General features: G+C 33.2%; 1 protein-coding gene across 4 annotated transcripts; it reads left to right on the top strand.

Moving 5' to 3' along the window:
• The first annotated feature begins 12,702 nt into the window (after positions 1-12,702).
• On the top strand, positions 12,703-21,207 carry LOC127807346 (protein LIGHT-DEPENDENT SHORT HYPOCOTYLS 10-like). 4 transcript variants are annotated; one of them, XR_008024645.1, is made up of 4 exons: positions 12,703-13,447; positions 13,540-13,570; positions 20,720-20,768; positions 20,973-21,207. XR_008024645.1 is itself a non-coding variant. In XM_052345090.1 (4 exons), the coding sequence occupies exons 1-3, from the start codon at positions 12,872-12,874 to the stop codon at positions 20,730-20,732; spliced, it is 588 nt and encodes a 195-aa protein (XP_052201050.1). In that variant the 5' UTR covers positions 12,703-12,871; the 3' UTR covers positions 20,733-20,768; positions 20,973-21,207. The 4 variants fall into 4 exon arrangements, 2 of the variants coding, with proteins under 2 accessions (XP_052201050.1, XP_052201051.1); XM_052345090.1 differs by having other exon boundaries at positions 12,703-13,415; XR_008024644.1 differs by lacking the exon at positions 13,540-13,570.
• Positions 21,208-22,704: the final 1,497 nt, after the last annotated feature.

Below are 22,704 nucleotides of genomic sequence, written 5' to 3'. Positions count from 1 at the left end.
TTAATTTGGCTTAAAAAAGAAAAAGAAAAAATCTCAAAAGAAACAAAACATCAAGAGACTATGGGTGGTGCATTGAAAGATTGTAAATAATTAGAATATCAAGAGATCGTGAAGTCCCTTGAAGACTAATCAAACGAGAGACCTTCATAATTTGTGCAGAAGCATTCTATAGTTTATTAATCAAGAAAAGACAACTCTTTTTGACTATCAACTATACATGGGGAGTCACTTTAAGAGCTTATCAAGAGAGTCAAATTTCCACCAAATGAGTCAAATTAATTATAATTAATTATATGTCATATTAATTATATGTCATTTTTCTTGATCGATGATTGAGCTCCAGAAGATTTTCTTGACTGGCTACATATGGCTGGAAAATATATTTGAATATCATGACATTAGAGATGACCAAAAAATGAAACTTGTAGCTATCAAGTTAAAGAAACATTCTCCATTTGGTGAGAGAATTTAAAGAAACGTAGATAATGTGAAGGAAAACAAAAGATAAGAACTTGAGAAAAGATGAAACGAGAACTCAAGAAAAAGTTTCTTCCAAAAACGTACAAGCAAGATGTCTTTATTAAATTCCACAATTTTCGCTAAGGAGAGTAGTCCATGGAAGAATACACCACTAAGGTTGAACACTTGATGCTCCATTGTGATGTTAACAAGGCCAATAAGCAAACGATAGCTCATTATCTTCCTAGACTCAAATTTAAAATTGCCAATATTATCAAGTTGTAGCCTTATTGGTCTCTAAACGATATCTACAAACTCGCCTATCGAGTTGAAAAGCAATTCAAGAAGAAAAATCGTCATTATTCAAGCAAAGAAGGATCCTTTAATTGGGGGAGTTCTTCGTCTAAGCCTTTGCCCACAGCTAAAGCATCATTCTCCAAGCCAATCTCAAAAAATGAAGGAAGCTCTTAGCCTAAGAACCCAAACACTTCAAAGTCAACTCAATGCTTTAAGTGTAAGAGATTTGGTTATATTGCTTTTTATTGTCAAAATCGAAAAATTGTTTTTCTTGTGGAAAAAGTTGGTGATAAAGTTAATCTCAACTCTCTTACTCTTGATGATAACTCAAGTGGTGGAGAAGAGATTATTTATAATGACTAAGGAGAATCTCCCGTGGTTCAAAGGAATTTGAGTGCGACTCAAGTGAAAGATGAAAAGTGGTTATGAAATAATATTTTCCATACCACTTGTACAACGCATGGCAAAGTTTGCACATCATTGATAAAGGAAGTTGTGAGAATTTTGCTTCTACTACTATGGTGAACAAACTAAATCTCGAGTCAAAAAATCATCATCGCCCTTATACATTCTCTTAGCTTCACAAAGAAAATGAAGTAAGGGTAGACAAAAGATGTCTTGTTGACTTTTCAATTGGAAAAAGTTATAAGCACAATGTGGCGGCCGACGTTGGCCGCATAGCAGCGCTGAAGCTCGGGTGGGCATCCATGGCAGCGGCAATGGGCTAGTTGGCGAGCATGGCAGCAATAGAGCTACGACGGTGTATAGGTGGAGGCGTTGTGTGCGGTGGTCTCGAAGTGGCAGCGATGGCTCATGGCGGCGCGTGGCGGTGCTGGACGTAGCGGCGACGGGTGGCTAGTGGTTGGAGGGCATGGCTGGTTGCGCATTGTATGCGCAGTGAAGAAGATGAAGTGAAGAAAAGAAAAGAAAAAAAAATTAAAAAAATGTGGAGAAAATTTTTGAAAAATGCCAAAATAATTCTAAGAGTTATTTTGGGACTAGAGGGGTTTTTCGAAGCCAAGAAATTGATCGAACACGTATTTCGATGTCAGAGCATGCTTACCGAGGAAGTCTGAAAGACTAAGTCAATGTGAATAAAATTTTCTAGAAAATTCTAGAAATTCAAGAATATTATTTTATGAATTTTTATAGTGATATGTTTAAGAAAGTATTTGAGAAATATTTAATTAGATTTATTGAGGAAAAATATGAAGAAATAGAGAAAAAAATAAAGAAAATGCAAGAAATTATGAAAAATAGGTTTTAATGCTTATTTAAATAAATATGATGATTATGATGCTATGAGGTTTAAGTTGAAGTGACTTGTGCGAATTTCAATGTTGGCACTCAAATCGAGGCGATGCACGTATTTCGAGATAATGCGTGGATATCGAGGTAGCTCGATAAGTTTGAGAAGGTAAGTGGTATTTTTCAACTGGATTTAGTTTTATGAAAATACTTAGTTTGTAAGTGGTTCGATTTCAAAATCCAATTTTATTGATCTTATCATGTTGTCATGCTTTGATATGAGTAAGTCATGTAGATTGCATTTACATGTTTGATTTATGAAATATGCATATGAGCATGATGAGATTCACAGTCAAACGTTGCATGGATTTGGGATTAGGTACTGGCTTCGTTGCTCTGCTAAGGGTGCATCCATACACCCCGGTCTGGCAGGGAGACTGTAAAAATTGCAAGTAATCTTAAGGTGCAGTCGACCAAAATATGAGAGTTATGATGTTATGTGCATTACATACATACATGAGTATTAAATGTTTTGTTCCATTACTTAAATGATTCATCATCTAAATTGGGCTTTGCCCCTAGAATATTCAAACGTTCCAGATAAATATTGTAGCAGAAACGAGGATGAATGAGGCATGAAATGACACTTAGCAAAGTGCATGATGAGTTGTATGAATGTATGTTATGTAACCCATGTATTTAAGTTATGCTACTTTGAATTCTGAACGTTTTAAGGAATGATGATATATAGTCTCATTTATAGTTAATGATGATGTATAACCTTGTTTATGGTTAATGAGAATGTAAGAATTGATTTATGATTAATGTTAAGATGTTATGTTCGATTCTAGCTTCCGCACTTGATGTTTATGTTAATTTTCTTTTGAGATAAATGTATGAAAATTTTGGGATGAATAAGAGCGATGATATGGCTTAGTCGTAGTTTTATTGAAAGAAAAAAAAATTATTATTCCAAAATTGTCATAAGTTTTAGTGCGCTCAAAAAACAGGGTGTTACACTTTGATCTTGTGAACATCTTTTGTCTATTTAGGAGTCTTTTATTGCTCTTAAATCATATTCAATAGTCTTTTTAATTCTTATACATAGTGTGATGTTCCATGTTTGTACAAGGTCCTTCTTGTAATAGTAAAAGAAATGCTATGTTTTATTAAATGAGAAATTTTTTGAATTAGTTAGTGTCTTTGACCTCTCTATTCTTCTAACCTTACATTCTTTTGGTGGATTCTTGAGAGTGTTTGGTTCCTTTGGTTGTTGTTCTTGATTACCTTTTCCCCGTGCTTTGTCAACCGTCTCTCGATTATTAAAGAACTAGGATACTAAGAGATTTATATTAAGGGAGTATTTATTTTAGGTAAATTTTCTCATAAACAGGGAGATGTCTCTCACATCGTGTAAATTAGATAACTTTGATATTCAAAAATTCCTTTGAAAGTTCTACAAAAATGATAAACATTATCCATAAAAAAATTCTAATTCTATTAAAACCTCATAATATCAAGATAAACATTATCTATAAAGATCTTAATTCTAGTAGAACTAAGAAACATCCATAATTCTCTATAAATAAATAGGTCCTCATTTCAAAAAATATATATTTTTTATACTGGTTTCAATACAGACTTTAATTTTCAATGTCTAACTGAAGTATCGAAGTGTTTGTATAGGAATTTCCATACCCTCTAATATTCTCTTTCTTGCAAACTTCAAGGAGTTTGATAATGACATTTTCTACTACAAAGAAATTTATTATTGTATTTAGATAATAACATTGAGTTCTTATACTTTTTTAAATTAATATTTTGGACTATAAATTAACACTAATTTTATGGTTACCCTCCTATTGTTTTAGGTCATTTGTGAAAGATTTTATGTATTTAAAAATGTTTCGAAGGGTATTTGTTCTCAGTGTAAATATTATATATCTAGGTCAAAAGTCCCTGTCATGCTTAATTTTTTTTTTTTTTTTGAAAATTCTTGTGATTTTTTGACGTAAACTTTCATTTGTTAAGTCAAAAGTCCTCATTAAGTCCCTATGATTTTACGTTATTACTTAAACCTTTTTTGGTTTTGAACATTTTTACACAAACCTTTTATATATGAGTTAATTTTTAATAATTTAAATTGAAAAATAAAGATAATGTATTTAGGCTATTAATATTAATTTATCAGAAGAAGGTCTATGAGCAAAAGAAACATAAAAAAGTTAAAAATATATAGCTCAAACCACACAATTCAAATTTCAATTTACCTAATTTTAATAGTTGGACCACACAAAGCTTCTAAATTGGGCCTCTTTGATTTCGTTGCCCAGATCAGACATTTTAAAAATTATAATATTTAATCACACTTTTTAAAAAATTAATATTAATAAGTAATTTCCTTTTTATTCTTGCCTAGGTTTCATGTCAATTTATGAAATCGCTTTAGCTTTTTTACCACGCATATGTAATATTTTTTTTTATTATTTATACGTGTATATTACGTATTAGTACCACTTTTCTAGAGTAGAATTAACTTTTATAAATCTATTTTATGATATAAGTAAACATTAAATTTGGTGTTATCAATCGTTGAAGCTTTTTTTAAAGTACATTTATGTAATTTGCTTAATAAAAAAGGAAAAATTAAAATAATCAAAAAAGTATTTTTTTGACTGAACATAACATTTATATTATAATAAAACAAGAACAATTTTACTGTTACAACTAGAATAGTTATCAATTAAATTTTTTTTAAAATATAAAAAAGTAAACTATAACTGCTAAACGCTACTCATAAGAATGAGTTTTTATTTGAGTTTTTTTTTTTTTTTATTAACATAAATACGCCTAGGCAACTCTTCTACTACATATAAAGCCAAACCCATAATTTAATTCATGTAAGTTGATATTTTTTCCGGTGACAATGCTAACTTTTCGTTGTTTTAATTATATCTTTGTACCCTGTATGTTTTAGTTAATAGCACACTTCATTACAAATTGAGTTAAAGACACTACAAGAGATTTGATTTTTCCCGGCGGTTAAAAAGCTGCCAGAAAAAGTAAAAAAACCGCCGGTAAAATTTTTACCAGCGGTAATTTTCTCTGCCGGAAATACGTCCGTCGGAAAATATTACCGGCGGTTTTTAACCGCAGGTAAAAAAAATTTACTGACGATTTTGTCAAACCGCCGGTAAAAATAAGAATTCCCGGCGGTTACTGAAATTCGCCAGAAAAGTCAAATATTTTCCGGCGGTTGTGAAAATCGCCGGGAATTTTGGTGTATTCCCGACACTTCTTTAAACCGCTGGGAAAAATTCGCCGGCAATATCCCATTTTCTTGTAGTGAGAGTGAAATACACGCATTCTGAAATGCTTAAATTATCCCTTCATCCTATGCAACCCATCTTTAAGAAATCCTTCTTGTCGACTACCATCTCTATTATAGTTTATTTTTTCTGTGGGCAGCACGATTGAGATGTAGAGAATGAAAAAGAAAATAAGTTATAACGAAAATGATTTGTAGGAGGTAAAGGATTAACAGAGATGGTGACTGATAACGAAATTGGATGGACATCTCAAAACGCATGTATTACATGTTTTAACTCAATTTTGACAATGTGTGCAATTGATATGAAAATACATAATTCAGGAGTATAATCGAAATATTAAAAAATTTAAATTATCACATAAAAAAAGTTAAAATATAAAAATTAAATTATAAATTTCGCTTACATATAATCCAACAAGTATTTATTATTGAAGTGACAAAGGAAATTGCAAGGGTTATGATTAATTATAACCGGTAAGTTTTCTTCTTTTTTTTATTTGAGGGGTAAAAGTATAATTGTACGGAACCCCTGAGCTGAAGTTATTCCAAGTCGAGATGATGGGTTATGGCTTCAAATCCTTGAACTGGTTGCCTGGCAGCGGCTGCGTGAACGCAATTTGACAAAATTGTGGGGGCGAAAAAGCAGAATAGCAAACAACAAGGTGGTTAACTCGTCTCTAAAAGTAGTTTAGTGAGTAGTAGAGTATATTCTGTGACCAGTTGGTCTCTATTGCTAATACTAATGGTGGCACAACTTTCTTATTTAGAGATGGGCGGGTTGTCATTCATATTGTTCTCTGTGTAGCGTCTTTAGATTCTGTGACAAATTACTTTTGCTTCCTTTATGTTTAGTGACAAATTACTGTCTTTATGTTTAGTGACAAATTACTTTTACAGATGTTTAAGTTATAGTGATGCATTTTTTTGGTTAGTGACAAATTATTTCCACTGATGTTTTACTGACGCATTTTATGTCTAGCGACGAATTACTTACTGGAAAGCACATTCCTTTCACTCTTCCGTCTGTAACTTTGGTAGAATTAAGAACAATGGTAAAAGAAAGAAAAAAATTATCTATATAATAAGATAAATAAAATTTTATCTCACTAAACTTAGTTTTTTATATAATATCACTTCTTCCTAATAATTTTAAAATCGTTATCTAACATGCATCTTGTTTCTTCAAGCAAAGTTGGGACTTTTATGGGTCTTCTTTTCAAGTCCAACATTCACGACATATTTGCATAACAGTATTAATTTTGTTGACACCCATGATTATTAATCAAAAATATTTATTTTGTGATTTTTATCAAAGTTACCTCAGAGAGACTTATTAGTTTAATTGGTGGATCTATTCTTTTCTTTTTTTTTGGTTTCTAAATTGTTGGCAAAAAAAATTAAAAAGACATGTTGATTAGATTGATGGGTCTCTCTTAAACCAAGCTTAGATAATATCCCGTGTTATTTTGATAAAAAAATTAAATTCAATGTAGGTCGCATAAAAAATAAAAAGAAATAATGTTATTTTAAAAGAAGAAAGATTATGGAAAATGCTGCATTGTAGCCATATATATATATATATATAGTACAACAAAACATCTCAACTAAAAGGGTACGATATCCTGACTACTTTTATGTACAAGGAATTAAACATTTGGTCCCGCAACCCACATGCTGATTGTTTGCTTCACCATTGATCACAAAGCTTTTAAGGACAATTCCTCCCATTTCCCATCTCAACATATTTTGCATCCTTGAAGTTTCATCAATGCTTGCCTCCCTGCTGAAATGTCTGTATCATATTCCTCTCTCTCTCTCCCCGTCTGTGTCTCAATAATGGAGATTCCTTTTCTCAAATTTGTTAGAAAAGATAAAAGGCTCTGATCCTATATTAGACGAAATATAGCTTGAAAACTATTAGAAAAGGTCAAAGATAAAGTTGAGAGAGAAAATATCAAAATGTATTGTATTATTTTACTATCTTGTAATTGATTTGATACTGCTTACAATGGATGTATATAATTCTTGTGACTAATAGAAAGAGACAATAAAATTAGAAATATGTTAAGAGGTCCATTTCACCTCTTAAGTACCCCCAGAATTATTTGCTACCTAAGGTAATGCAATGTATACGATGTCCCTCATAGCTGTTACTGAATATATATTTAATTTTCAATTAGCAAGAAATAAATAAATTAAAGAAATGAAAATGGGCATTTTTGAGTGTTTGGTTGTCAACTTTTGTGAGAATGTTATAATGGGCTCAGCTATGTACGGACAAACCCATATGTCACAATTTTTTAAATTATTTCAAAAGGTACGGACAAATTAAGACAGCCTACCTTATCAAAGGATAAAGGATAGGAAGGAAGAAAACTAAATTCAAATTAAACATGATTAGCATATATACAAGTTGAAAGCCGCAAGCAAGAAATGAGAAAAGATATAAATGGCGACTGATCTTCAACATAGTTTTATATTATTATTAATTTAATATTGTATTGTAGTTGCGAGTATCGATCGGGCAGTAACTATGTAGTTGCTGAAACTTGTTAATTTGTGTGATTTGGGGACAAAAGATTAACTGTGTGTGTGTGTGTGTGTTTTCACACAGTTTATAAGCACGAACAAGTGCAATCCATCTTTCCTTTGATTGTCGAACATCGTAGGCCTCCATTAATAAACATCATGATTATATTCATAGATTTACAGACAGCCTGCCCGATTATATTCTAGCAGATTATGCACCTCAACCTATAGCTGCCTAGCTGCTATTCTCAATTAGAATGTAATTAAGTTAATTTGAGAATTTTTTTAGTGTATTATTATATATGTTTTGATTAACTTAACAAATACAAAAGTCATTAGAATTTACTTAATGTGTTTCCTTCTCAATCAATCTTCCTTTTTCAGATTTTGATGCTTTCCGTTCTTCCTTAATGATGGATCTGCTGTCAACTTGTTAAGATTCCCTGATTTTGCAAATTATGACCACTAACAAAAGCAGTTGTTAATTAATTGCATGGATTAATTAATTAGGACATTTGCCTGTATACGACTCAAAAATTAACTATTTTCTTTTCTCTTGAAATACTCAGATTAAATACGATGAGTAATTGTAAGATATATATTATTATATTTAACCTGTTCAGTATAATAACTTAAAATAATTAATATACAAATAATAAAAAGCCTCTAAAACCTAACTTAATAATCGGGTAAATATATATGCTTTACTCAATTTATGCAACCTAATTAATCTTTTCTCACTTCCAAATCATTGTTAGTAATACTAGATTGCTATATGTATTTTAAATTTTGCTGAAGAAACCTATAATAAGAAAATGTCGTTTTTTGTCCATTAAGTTATTCTTCAACAAGGAAATCATGTCTGGGTCCCTCCATATCAAAGAAACTTAATCCTGGTTCCATGTAATTAATGACTTTGTCAAAACCATCTTTTTCAATTTGACTAAGTAATGATACCAAGATTTAATTTTTGTCTATATATATACACACACACACATTATAAAATGCAAATAAAATAGTGTGCTTATGCGTGTATATTTCGTATTTATATTAACCCATTTTTTATGAATATATTAACCTTATTTTTTTATGAAAAAGGAAATAAAAACTTTATCATAATGATTTTAAAACTATAAAAATTCAAATGTGATTGGTTATGGTTGTGTGTAAATATATTATAAAAAATCTATAAAATATTTTTTTTTCTTTGAGTTATATTGTAAGATGACTTATATCACATTTGTGATTATTCTATTCCATCGCTATGTTTGATAAAAATGGAAATTAAATGACCATTTCCATTCTTTTGTTATATTTAATACGTCTTGATTTTGATAGAATGGAATGGAATGATAAAAATAAATAATTCACAAAAATATCTTTTTATATTATAAAAATTGAAAAACCTTATAAAAATGACATTTAATTTCAAAATCCCATATAATTATTTAATATATATTAACAAATTATTTTCGACCATTGAATGGGTATAATGAAAGGTTGCGGTGATTTCTAGTGTTCTATATATACGACGGTGACAGAGAAGAGGATTGATGGTCATGGTGTCACTAGCAGAGGAGAGAGGTGCATGGTGTTAGAGGTTGAGAAGATGGGTCTTTCTTTGGCGGCAGGGGGTGGATGGCGGTGGCGACAATGGCCGTATCTACAGGAGGGATTCTTCGTATCAAATTTGAGCTAAAATTGCAATTATTATACCCATTCCATTGAATGGGGAGACTTTCTATCAATTTGAAAGAATTGATCATTTCATTTCATTCTTGCGTAGCAACTAAACAACATTTTGTGAGAATTTCATATCCATTCCTATTCCCTCTAGATTTCCATTCCGTCCGACCAAATATATATATCCTTAAGCTGCTTTCATTTTCCATCAACATGAATATTTTTTTGCTCAAAACGAATATTACTTTTTCAAGAGCAAAATATTTTTTTTATATATTTAATCAAAAAATATGACAATAACATTTTTGAAATTTTATTGGATCTTTCCTTAGGGGTCATGCGGGAGTGGAGAGTTCGCCGCTGCCAGTCATCGCTATCGTCACTTTTTTTTGATTGTATCTGCCACTGGTGTCCTTCGACGAACCCGTGCAACCTAGTTGATTGACTCTCCTTTGTTCATAGATGTGATTTGACCTCCTTGCCTCTTTCTTTTCCCTTGGCTCCATTTTTTCTTTCCTCCTTGTTGGAGTACGTATTTCAGACGCAAAATCTCCTTTCCTCATACACTAGTCTTCCAGGCCTTATTTATTGTACGTAGCTTGACCAACTTCCTCTCGTACGTCTTGTTGCTAGACATACGGTTTGGTCTCTACCATTGAATTTCTAAAAATTAATCTTGCTTTGCTAAGACACATTCGATTTGAGGCTTGTGGCTGGACGTCGGGTTTTCTGTGTTTTGTGGCTGGTATGTAGCCTTAGTTTTTGTTTGTATTTTTTTGGGCTTTCGCTTGTTGTGGTATCAGTCTTTTAATTAGTTTTTGATTGTATTTATGTTTTATAGTATTCCAATTTAGTTTGTAGTTATGATATGTTAGGCTATTCAATTATGTTAGCTTATTCAGTTGGCTTCAGCTCGTCTCAGTGTAACTGCCTTTTTTGGGCTCGACTCATGCTTGTAATTTTCTTAATTATCCCAGTACTGCAATGCTTTTACAAGAAAGCTCTTACCTGAAAAATACTGTTCTTATATTTTACCAGTAAAATCATCACTATTCAAGTAGAATTTCCCATATAAGAGTTTATGAGAAAAAAAGAAAAAGAAAAACCCTACACACATAAATGGGTAGTGATGTACCATGAACAGATGGAGATAAAGTCATCAAACCACTGCCATAAAGCACTTTCCATTGCCATGAGTCCACGCCCAGATAAGAAGAACTTATGTAGTAATTTGCATGCAATGCATGTAGATTTCCCAAATAGGGTTAAGAGCTTCATATTTGATATTCCGCAGTTTTCCAGCCCATTTTCCCAAGAAAATTTCGAAAAGACAGTGAGACAGACACATCGACCACTAGAGCATCAGCAACAGTGCAAGGATATATTATTTTATCCTGTCGACTATTATTAATGCTAAGTTAGTGCTGCTAATGCCAGGAACAGTTACTTCACACTTGATCCTACAATTTACATGCAGGGAGCAAATTTTAGAATCAAATCTGACCTTATGGATTCACTAAACAAAGTCGGATTCCATTTTTTTTTTTTTATCTGGTCGAGCAAAATAGTATCCAGTCTACAAACAAAAATCAATCACAAAATAATTTGTTAATAACAATTTTAAAATATAAATTATTTGAATAGGTCATTAATTTATTTCATTATGACGGGATCGAAAGATATCGCATTAAGCTCATAAAAAGTTTAGTTAATTTGTTCGTTTAATTATGATTCCTAAACAAAAGCCGTTGCCACAAACTAATTTTATGCACCAATTAATATGGATTAAGAAGCAATAGTATTGATGTGGTTAAAGTTTTAATCTAGAAGTGCCTGCATGTTGAATTATGAACATGCATGGTTTTTATGTTTAACATAGTTTTTTTGTGTTCTTATATTCCATTATTGAATTATTGACTTTTAATAATATAGAATTATTTTTCTCATCACGAAATTTATAATCACCATATGTACAAAAAAGTAGATATGGGATTTCCACGAACAATGCCATTAATGTAGTCAAAATATGATTAAGTTTCAAATCTCTCTGAATTTGGCTTGAATTTCACCCTCCTTATAGTTGTTACTTATAGATTTTTTGTATTTAATTAGTAAAAAAAAAAAAGCACAACTCAATCTTGAAAATTATACAAATTAATTATAGAATTCTCTTGTATGAATTTAACAATATATTTTGTCTTCGTATATAAAAGAATACAACTAAGGGTGCATTTGATTGCAAGTGTAAAACTTGCATAAAAAGAAAATAAGTTCTAGATAATTCAATTATCTAGAAATTATTTACATGAAAATTATCAATTAAGAGTATTTAATTGATTTAATTTTTAATCTAGAAATTATCATACTTTTTAATTTTTTATATTTGATTACAATAATTTTTCGTGAAATTCCCTCCCTAAACCCACCTCTTTCTCTCCTTTCCTTCTCCCAAACCCACTTCTTCTTCATGCCTCCCCCATCTCTCTCTCTCCCAAACCCACTTTGATTGGTTGCACCACTGTCGTCGTCACTAGGTGCCGCTGCCATCTTTCTCTTACAACGCGTCCATTCACCGATGATCAATCCTTACTAGCCATCACCACTACCATTGCCGTTGCTGTCATCATCGTGGCTATCTTCCTCCTACAATGCATCCGTTTACTGATGGTCGATCCTCACTGCTCGCCAATGGCCGCTACAATCTTTGGATCTACCTGATCCTCACTACTCATCGTTGGCTGCTACAATCGCCAAATTTGGTCGATCCTTCTTTTCTCTTCTTCGTTGATGGGCGATGGTGGAAAGGAAAGGCTAGCTATGTGGTGGGTGAGTTTTCTATTTTCATAGAAAATTTCATTTACCCCTTGGGAGAAAATTAATTTCAACAAAAGTGAAAAAATAATATCACGTGATCATAAGTTCGAAAATATTTTTTATAAAAATAATTGATCAATCAAACACCTCAAAAGTTAAAATTTGAGTAAAAAATGACTATTTTTCATGAAAAAAAAGATGGTGAATCAAACAGAATCTAAGATTTCAATTTACCGCTATAGTTCAAGTGAAGTAAACATGATAAAAATTGTGTACAATAATTATAAATTCAATTCAAAAGTATGGTTAGTGCAAAGCCAGTAGTAGTGTAATATTAAAAAGAGAACTTGAAAATGAGAGAGAGAGAGAAAGAGAGAGAAGAAAAGCAGCTCTCCATGGGGCCCGGCTATGTCCCCTCTCTGCTCTAAGATGTGATCTTCAGCTTTTCCCAGTGCCCCACCATTTTAATTCACCTTCTCCCCCTCTCTTTCCCTGTAGTTCTTTCCAAAAATGCACAACAGTTCTTCTTCACCAGCCATGTCGATGTCCGAAAAAGGGAAAGATTCAGCCGAAGGCTCCTCAAGATCCGCCGGCGACCACCAGCCCCAGCCTCCCCTCAGCCGCTACGAGTCCCAGAAGCGCCGCGACTGGAACACCTTCGGCCAGTATTTGAGGAACCACAGGCCGCCGGTTTCACTATCACAGTGTAACTGCAACCACGTCCTCGAATTCCTCCGGTACCTGGACCAGTTCGGGAAGACTAAGGTTCACTTACATGGCTGCGTCTTCTTCGGACAACCGGACCCTCCTGCTCCGTGCACGTGTCCTCTCCGGCAAGCTTGGGGAAGCCTCGATGCATTGATCGGACGGCTCAGGGCTGCCTATGAAGAGCACGGGGGCTTGCCGGAGACAAACCCTTTTGGCAATGGAGCAATTCGTGTTTATTTACGCGAAGTTAAGGAGTCCCAAGCGAAAGCGAGAGGAATTCCGTACAAGAAGAAGAAGAAGAGGAAGATCAAGCCGAATCACGAGCTCGTGGCTTCGAAACAATCCGGTTAGAAGTCTTTTAGCTTCACGAGAGAAATAGTAAGTATACACACACGCACACACACACACATATAGATGATATTTACATATACTTTGAAGCGTTCAAATTTCTGTCTTTTTTTTATTATCAGATTCAGCTTCAGAAGGGTTGCAGATAAACAGGTATATATTAGAGGTTTTCGATGGTGAGAATGCATTAACTTGAGTGATCCAAGTACCCTTCATAAGAAACCCTAATCTTAGATGATTGAGAAACCCTAATTTTGTACAATGATTTTCAAGATTTGAACCAGGATTTCACTAAGAACCGTCACTACAAACCTTGATTTTAAACATCTTGTACCCTTTAGAAATGGTAACCACGAGCGGAACAGTACTCTCTCTCACATCAGATCGCGATCAAAACACTGTTTATGTGGTTTCATTATTTAATAATTCTACCCACAAGTTGCTTTCAAATTTTTCACCCGGATTCTGCGTATTTTTGCATGAGTTTTACATACAACTTGAGGCAGTGGCAAGTATATCTAGATTCTTGCAAGCTCGTACACATTTCGCCAATCTTACCACAAACAACTAGAACTAGAATTGGATTACACACACACACACACATAGGTCACTCGAATTGTATAATAAACTCGTTGCCAAGAGTTTTGTCAACTAGCTGCTCCTTGTTTCTCCTTATATTTGTTGATCATATGGGTCATTGCTTGCCAATATATCTGCTGTTGGCTACGCTACCATTTGTGTATAATACTTGCACATCCATGCTTGATGATTTTCTTATATTTATATCTAGTCTTGTGGCTGACAGGATTCAAACATATACATTTAAATAATTCATTATATTCACTATCTAATAAAATTTTATAAGGGCTTCTTAGGATTTATACTTCTATTCATTATATTTCCTTTCAGTTCACTCCTTCAAATTTTCAGTAAATTACCAAGTTAGGTTTCTGTATTTCGAGAAGAAGTTATGTTCTTGCATGGGGATTTAATTTCTACGTACAAAATTAGGTATCTCATATCCAGTTGCTTTTAATATCCCAAGCAAGGAGTTTGGTGAGTTCAAGTATAAATGATTTCTTTGGTAAGTCAAGGATAAATGAATTTAGTTCCGTTGTTGAGTCAGAAGGAATTTGTGTGTGTGTGTATTGATGTTTGGCACAACATTATTAACGAAAGCAAGTAAAGTCAGCCAATTGCACAAGGGAGACAATGTAGAGAACCGAGGTAGGCTAGCCTCAACTAAATGAGTAATGCTACAGGGCATGACTAATCACAATCATCAGTACAACATAATAGTGTTTGATTAGAAAGATAAAAGAATACTTAATAGATTTTATTGTAATACTACACTTAACAGATTTTGTTATAATGTCAATCAAACACTATTATGTAACTACCACGTATACTGATAATTGTCTTTCGTCATGCCCTCTAACATTATTTTAACTAAACGTAGTGATTCTACGTACTAGCAAACAGTGTGAAAGGGACTATTTTTTTTTTTCTGGAAATATGATTTGTTTTACAATATATATGATTATCTATTTTTCTTCTTTAAGTTTTGCATCCAATGGAGAAATTAATGTGAAAATGTAAATATTTATTCTTTTGTTCAAGCTTCACCTTATATAGTCCTAAGAAACCCTACTTTATATGTGAAGATTTTTAGTTTTTTTGTGGGTCATATTCTTAGGTTTTAATCAAGTCATATTTTTCTGGCTCTCTCAAACATGGAACCATCTGTTATGAACATGACACTTGAATTGTGAAAATCAAGAATGATAAATAGAAATTAAATGAAAAATAATAATAAATAAAAAATTAATGTAGTTCGACTTAGCTATCTATGTTCGTTGTCTTATCACAAGGGGATAATTCATTAGTTAAAACAAATTAATCTAACAATTTTAAATAAATGATCACATCATATATCAAGATTCTAGTTATCAAGTTTATGGTACATGCAAGGTATACAACTAGACTTGACCATGGTTTTAGAACCGAACCATCTATAGATGGTTCTGGTTTTAGTTTCCTGACGGTTCTGTTCTGGTTCTAGTTCCCTGACGGTTCTGTTCTGGTTCTCAAGAGTTCCAGTTTCAATTCAAATCGATTTAATAAAAAAGAAAAAAAAAAGATTTGAACTTAATTTATATAAATTAAGTTGACTATGTATCTTTTGGGGGTTTAAAGGAATCAAAACCTATGTAGTTCACTTGCCATTTGAATTTGTAACCCCCTTATCTTAATTGGAATTATTTTCAGATATATCGATTATTGTGTATTGTATTATATATTTTATATTTATTTAATTTATTTTTTAACAATTTGAACCGGTTTCAATTTCAATTTCGGTTCTAGTTTTTTATTTTTAAGAATCAGAACCCAATCGTAAGTCTTCGGTTCTAGTTCTAGCTTTTGAATCGAAAGTGAAAACATAGTTTCAAATCGATTTTTAAAAGAACAGTTCCGATTCAATTTACAGTTTTAACCGAACCGTGGTTAGGTCTACATACAACCATAATGATTTGAATATCTCTCTCCACATATTATTGGGAAGAGTCCATCAAACTTTGAACCATAGCTGCCTATTTACCCGCACCAAATCACAATCATATTAGAATTAGATTGCCTAAACCTATCCTAATCCCCTATTTAAAATCATCTGCTAAAGATTAGTCTTATCATATAAGATAACAATCTTAATCAAACTAAAATTTGAGGAGTTATCTCAATAGAAACTCACTATGAAGCCAATGATCGGCTATTGTAGAAGAAAAGAATTGCATATTAGAGGAGGTGATTAAAGAAGATGATATCAAGAACAGAGAAAAGCAGAAATGGAATAGAGAAGAAGGAATTGTTATATTCTTCCTCATGCGCCAATATCTACTAATAAAACTAATTCAAAATTTACTAACATGCCAACTAACTAACCTAATACCACTGGGTATGCCCAGTGGTATTTGTACAGTTTGTTACTATTTATAATTTTTTACCTTTCCCGATAAAAAAAAAAAAAACCAATTCAATGCCATTAAAAGTGGCAACATCTCAATAGTCTAATTAAAGCCTCTTCACTTTAAAGGCCTAAAAGCTATCTTGATTCCAACTAATGGATACCTCATATATATGTTCTTTTGCTCTAGCTCAATAGCAACTTTTTTTTTTTTTGTTAGGGCTTGGATCGCCCTTTTACTAATATTGATCTTTTTATCTAGAATGTTTTTGACTGCTTGCTCAATTAGTATATTGCTCCTCCAACTTAGTAGCATCTTCGAGCTATATATAGTTTCAATTTGAATTAGGCCTTCTCCAATATCCTCTTGTAATCCATTTTACAATCCAAATATCTTTGAGGTATTCCCATTTCACATCTCACTCTTCTTTTTGAAACAATATCAACAATCTTTTGTGTAGCTCGGTTATATCAATTCCTTTGTCTTTTAATTAGCAACTGAGCATCCCTTTTCTTCTTGTTTGCTTCTTGCATGTATGTATCAACCACCAAAACATGTCATTGATTGTAGAGGAGTGTTAAATGATGTAATTAGCCAATGTCAAAGCAAGAAAGTGCTTATTATTGCCAAAACATGCCATTATCCCGTTGCTATCTAAGGCCTTTCTCAATGTAGGGCTCATCTTTCTCCCCTTCTCCCTCCCTGACTTTCCAAGTTAGGGGGTTTCTTCTCTTTGAGCCTTACGGTTGCTCATTCCCCTATTATCCTCACCGACCTCTATTCTTCCATATTCTCCAAATTAAACTATCCCCTTTTGACCTATTCTCATACTTCCTATTTTCCCTCTGATCATTCTTAACCTTAGATTTGTACCATTGTTGTTGCCTCCATTAAGCTTAAAACCCTATCCCATCACCATAGTTTTCAACCATGGTCTCTATTTCTTTTTTCTTTTAAGTAAAAGAGATATGTATAAATAGAATGAAAACGTCTGTACAGAACACAAACTAGGACATACCCTAGAGAACAAACACACATAAGCGAAAATAGACACTCAAAATCTACACACGACTAGATGAAAACAACAACGAAGGAAAACAACGGAGGAACATGGAATAGAAAATAAGGAACAACTCCATGTGAGATCAAACTCTAAGGCGAAAAGCGCTCCAAAGCATGCCATCTTGGTCAATGAGAAGATCAAGAACAAACAGCAGACCATGGTCTCTATTTCCTAATTTGCAAGTTGTCGCCCTTGATGCCCATCTCATTGTTGGTTTAGATACACCTGCTGTCATTCCAAATATCTATTTCCAAAACTCGTTGTTATTGTTAATACGCATATCTCCTTATTGCCCCCGATCTCACAATGGCTCCATATCTTCATCCCATTGCAACCTCTACTCAAGATCTTTGTTGGATATACTAAACAATCATCTTAGTCTTATTAAATTTGGTTCAAGTCTCGTTTTTCTGGCCACGGGATCATGGGATAGATCCAATTTCATCTGATCTAGAGCTTATGCCTAACAACATCAATAGTACAACTTTATGCTAATATATAATAGTTTTAGCAACCTAACATGTATAAAACCTCTCACCCTTCCTTGCTAGGTGGACTTTGTTTGCTAGTTTTCAGTTGACCCATGTTCCCACATTTGCAAGCTTTCCCCATGATCTCTAATAAACCCCATTGAAGCATCTCTTAGCCATAATTAAGGTTATCTAAAGCTCATCTCCAAAATTCTCGAGGCCTCGAAGCAATTTTGAGTTCTTTAATTTATTGACATTCTATTGCTTATTCGTCCATGGGATTTTGATAAACATCTAAACATGACCTTAATTTTGCCTCTTCAAATATGTTGGAAGATGGCAGTTGTGGGATTTTGATGGTCTTTTGTTTTGGCTCTTTGATCTTCGACTTAAAGGTTAGTTTTGGTTAATGTGTATTTAGCCTATGCCCTTGGTTTGTTGTTGTTTTGGTTTGTGTCTTAGCTAGGTAGTTAGGTTTGTTCCTTTAGTTCTATCACTTGAGTTCTTCTCCGTTCACTTGCCCCTTTTGAGGGAATGTATGGTGTCTTTGTCTTTCCCTTATTCTCATCAAGTAATTAAAAAAAAAAAAGAAAGAAAGAAAGTTTGGTGCTCTATTTGATTAACCATTTGTTTGACTAGAAACTTATTGTTTTGTATTGAGAAGTCTTGAGTGTGACTGCTATTTCTCATGGTTCTTTAATATAAACTTTATTGTCTTAATCAACATTCATTTTATTTATGAAAAAAAGAAAAGGGTTAAGCTATGACTGATGCTTTCAAAGACACATATCTTGAGAGAACATAGAGATCAGACAAGCTCTTTCGCAACTCTTTTTGACAAGCACTAACCTAGAGAGAGGATTTACAATTATCTATTATAAAATGTAACTTTATAGATATTGATTAGTAGACTATCCATTTTAGAGATCCTGCAGGTAAGTCTAGTGAGTGATCAAACGACATTAAACTTTCTCCATTTTTTTTTTAAATTCTATAAGTAAATTGTGTGATCCGGTTGTAGACAAGTCTTATATTTTTCAAATGACTACTGTCTCTATGCATGGACATGTTTACTAGAATTTATGTTTTTTTTTTTTTTTGGATTGAAGGAATAGAGGCCAGTAGAATTTATGTAATTAGGTAACCTAAAGTTTCACCCTCTTGATCTTGGAGCTCTTTCATTAAGTTTACTTGCCTAGGATTACACCACTGAGATTCCTAATTAATGGTTAATACCTAGGCAGTCAATGCATTTGCTTTCATCTTTATATAGTATTAAAACTAGAACTTTTTGTTCATAGTTTCTTCAGCAGAAATCTAGGCAGTTATTGTATGCAGATTCAACAACCTAATTAGAACATATAGAATGTTAAACTCACGAGTCAACTCGTACAAGTTTACGAGTCATGTAATTTTAAGCGAGTCAACTCGCTTACAAATTTAGATTTTCATAGAATCAGAGTTGACTTGCAATTCAATACTATAAACTCGGTTGGTAAACTCTCGTAAACTTAGTAAATTTTAAATTTTATATTATATATAAATTAATATTTAAATTTTTTATTATTGATGGATGATGACAAATGATGGATCTAATATTTTAAAATTTCATATTATTTAATAGTTTTAAAATTAATAGATGAATTTATTTTGAAATAGCTACATACATATATTTTATTCATAAAGAATATGATTGTAAATTGTAGTAATTATGTTATTAAGTAATATTAATTAATTTTTTATAAAATTATATTATTCTGAATATATATTTACATATTTTAAATAGTATTTTTAATTAGTTTTAAAATCTTACTAATTTACGATCGGAGTTTATGATTCAATTTTATAAATCATTCTTCAATTTTACTTATGTCGACGTTTGATTTCGGCCGACCGTGATTCGTTTTGGGCCGCGGTGAGTCCATCCAAAAATACCGAGAAGGAAGGAAGAAAACCCCTCCCCCCACGTTCCAAGCGTGTACACCAGAATCTTTTACGTGGTTCGGCCAGAACGATGCCTAGTCCACGGCCGCCATCTGATCATTCTCCCAGAGTGGCGGTATCTGATTATATTTTTCTTGTCCCTCCTCCTTGCCCCTCATGGCCTCCTTTATTTCCATTTTTCATGAGGGACTTTTACAATCTAGATAATATATAAAAATACAGTGTTTGTATAATGGGGGACAAATAGTTCTTACCGCCTTCGCAAGACCGGGAGTGGGATCCTCATTACGAGGGGCATGGGCTGTTACAGATAAAGTGATCGGACCCTACATCTGACTTCTCAGCAGCTTTGCCGCTCATGCGAGCTGGAGGTTTCAGGCGAGCGACCTGGATGGTCCAGCGATCTGGAGGATATTTCAGGAGCTCGTTAGTCGATTGCTCCGAGCTCGTTGGGGGATTGCCGGGAGCTCGCCATACGCTCGCTTTACGAGTTTCGGATCTTTGGTGGAGGCTGGACCTTCCTTGACGAGGTCGTCCGGGCCTTCTTGGCCTTGGGTGATTGGGCCGGTCTATCGGACCGAGTCTGGCCCATGCGGGGTGATGCGGGAAATACATATAACAACTTAAAATCCCAATTTTAACGAACTTATTTTGAATAGTACTCAACATTAACACTGGTGTAGAGAGAGAGACAGTAACAACTTTGTTTCGGATTCTTCTCAACATTAACAGCTGGTGCAGAGAGAGAGAGAAATTATGAACAACAATCCCATGAATCTCAAAAATAAGCTTTTAACCTGTGATTCAGTCTCTAAATCTTCAGCCCTCTTTATCTGATTATCTTTCTTGTTTTCTTTTGTAGGGTTGTCCAATAAGGCTATCTGAAGCTTCCTGTCAGAGACGTTGCAAAGGTGATCAGATTCAGGGGCATCCCCTATAAAATATATCTCATTAATTCATACCTCATCACATATATATATATAAATATTCTTGATCTATGCCTTTTTCCAGATTTAACTAATAGTTCCACACACACACACACACATATAAAAGATATCCTCTTATCATATATATGTTATTATAGTAATACTAATGCTTGTTAATGCTGAATGTAGGACTGTGCAACGGGGCAATGCTTGCTGCTTAGGCAAATGTCCAAGGCTTTATTTATTTCAGCTCAAATAGTATGTCATATATATATATATATATATATAGTTGCCCTCATGGTTACTCTTCGATCTCCATCGCATGTACTAGCGAATAAAAAACCTTAATTAGCTGTTACTTTTCTTAGATCACATATGTAGATGAGTTTGTGATCTCGTCCACTAATATTGTACATATTATTAAGCTGTGGCTGCTACCAACTTCATGTTCATTTGCAGAAATAAGTTCCGACAGTTATTCTTCTGATATATATATATATATATATATATTAGTTGGTGCATGCATGCGGGTGACGGTAATATTTTATCATTATATATATATAGTAGTCACTTTAATTTTTAGGGGATTTATTTCTAACTATATATGCAACAATGCATGTTCGCCCACAAGTAATGACATAATATTACGTATAAAAATTAATTTCATGTATATATATAGAAGGTTATGCATCGTTACCCTTTGTTAAGTGATATTTTTTATCCATTTTTTTATGCATAAAGTATTAATTATGGTTTCCAATCCAAGACCCTTCAAATTAGATCAAAGTTATTTAATTTATTTATGAAGATAGATTAATTCTAAAAACCGATTTTAAAAAGCGTGTTGGAAGGCACTCTAGTTTTTAAGTAAACAGAATACTTTTAGAAATTTCAAAAATTATTGTCTTATGAAAATAAAAGTTATTTTAATGTATTAATTAACCAATAACCAGAGGTTTTCCATCTCCTACGAAGCCCAGGCCCCAAACCCAAAGCCACAATTCTAACGGGCATGCTTGGTCAATTTGGCTGCCTGTGCTGTGGTATGTGACCCATCAACACCAACTTTGTCCAGCCTATATTAGGAAAAAGTTATTTTAAAAATGATTTAAATTAGGGTAAATAAAAATCTAAATCTTTTCTCATTTTACAATTTTATCCGAACGTTTCCAGGGGTGAGCACAACTTTGGTTAAACCGAAGTAACTGAATCGAACTGACAAGTTCGATCGGTTTGATTCGATTACTTTTTTCAAAATTTCGGTTCGGTTATTTTTTTTTTGAAGATTCGATTTTCGGTGTTTAGATCGATTTTTTACTTGAAATAATCGAAACATCCAAACCGAACCTCCACCCGAACCATCCCCCTCGGGCGGGTGCGGCACCCCACGTGGCACGTGGGTTCTGCAGAGCGCGACACCCTACGCTCTGTAAGAATCCATATTTTCGTGAGGTTGCCACGTAATTTAAGCAAGTTTAGAATATCGAAAAATTGGCTTGATAACAGTTATAAGTACCAAATCGACTACAGGAAATGCCCCTGAAGTATAATTGTCTAAGGAAAATGATATGATCTTGACGAGTGTTCCGAGATAGGATTTATGGTAAATAAAGAAATTGAATTGAGTCTATTTTTGGTATAGCTAAATTATAGCTATGATTTAGGTTGAAAAATCGAATTATCGTAGGGGACTTCCTGGAAGTCATCGGAACCCTGAGGGAGCTCCGATTTTTCATGAGGATAAATTCTGAAGTGGTTTCAGGATGAAATAAAGGTCTGATGATGGCGCATAGACGAAATTGTCCTTATCGAGTAAGTTTAGAATTATTAATTTTGAATTTATTGTATTATAATGCAAATTAATTGGACATTAGAGGGTTTATTTGTAATTTGAGAAATTTTCGCCGAAAGATTGCAAGAG

Source organism: Diospyros lotus, chromosome 8, assembly GCF_014633365.1.
Source record: "Diospyros lotus cultivar Yz01 chromosome 8, ASM1463336v1, whole genome shotgun sequence".
NCBI classification, from domain to species: Eukaryota; Viridiplantae; Streptophyta; class Magnoliopsida; order Ericales; family Ebenaceae; genus Diospyros; species Diospyros lotus.
Note: the sequence above shows the minus strand (reverse complement) of the source record. Positions and strands in the feature narration are given on the sequence as shown.

Coding starts and splice junctions, on each gene's coding strand:
- LOC127807346 (XM_052345090.1), top strand. CDS start 12,872: ATGCACAACAGTTCTTCTTCACCAGCCATGTCGATGTCCGAAAAAGGG. Junction 13,416..13,539: donor CGTGGCTTCGAAACAATCCG/GTTAGAAGTCTT, acceptor TTTTATTATCAG/ATTCAGCTTCAGAAGGGTTG.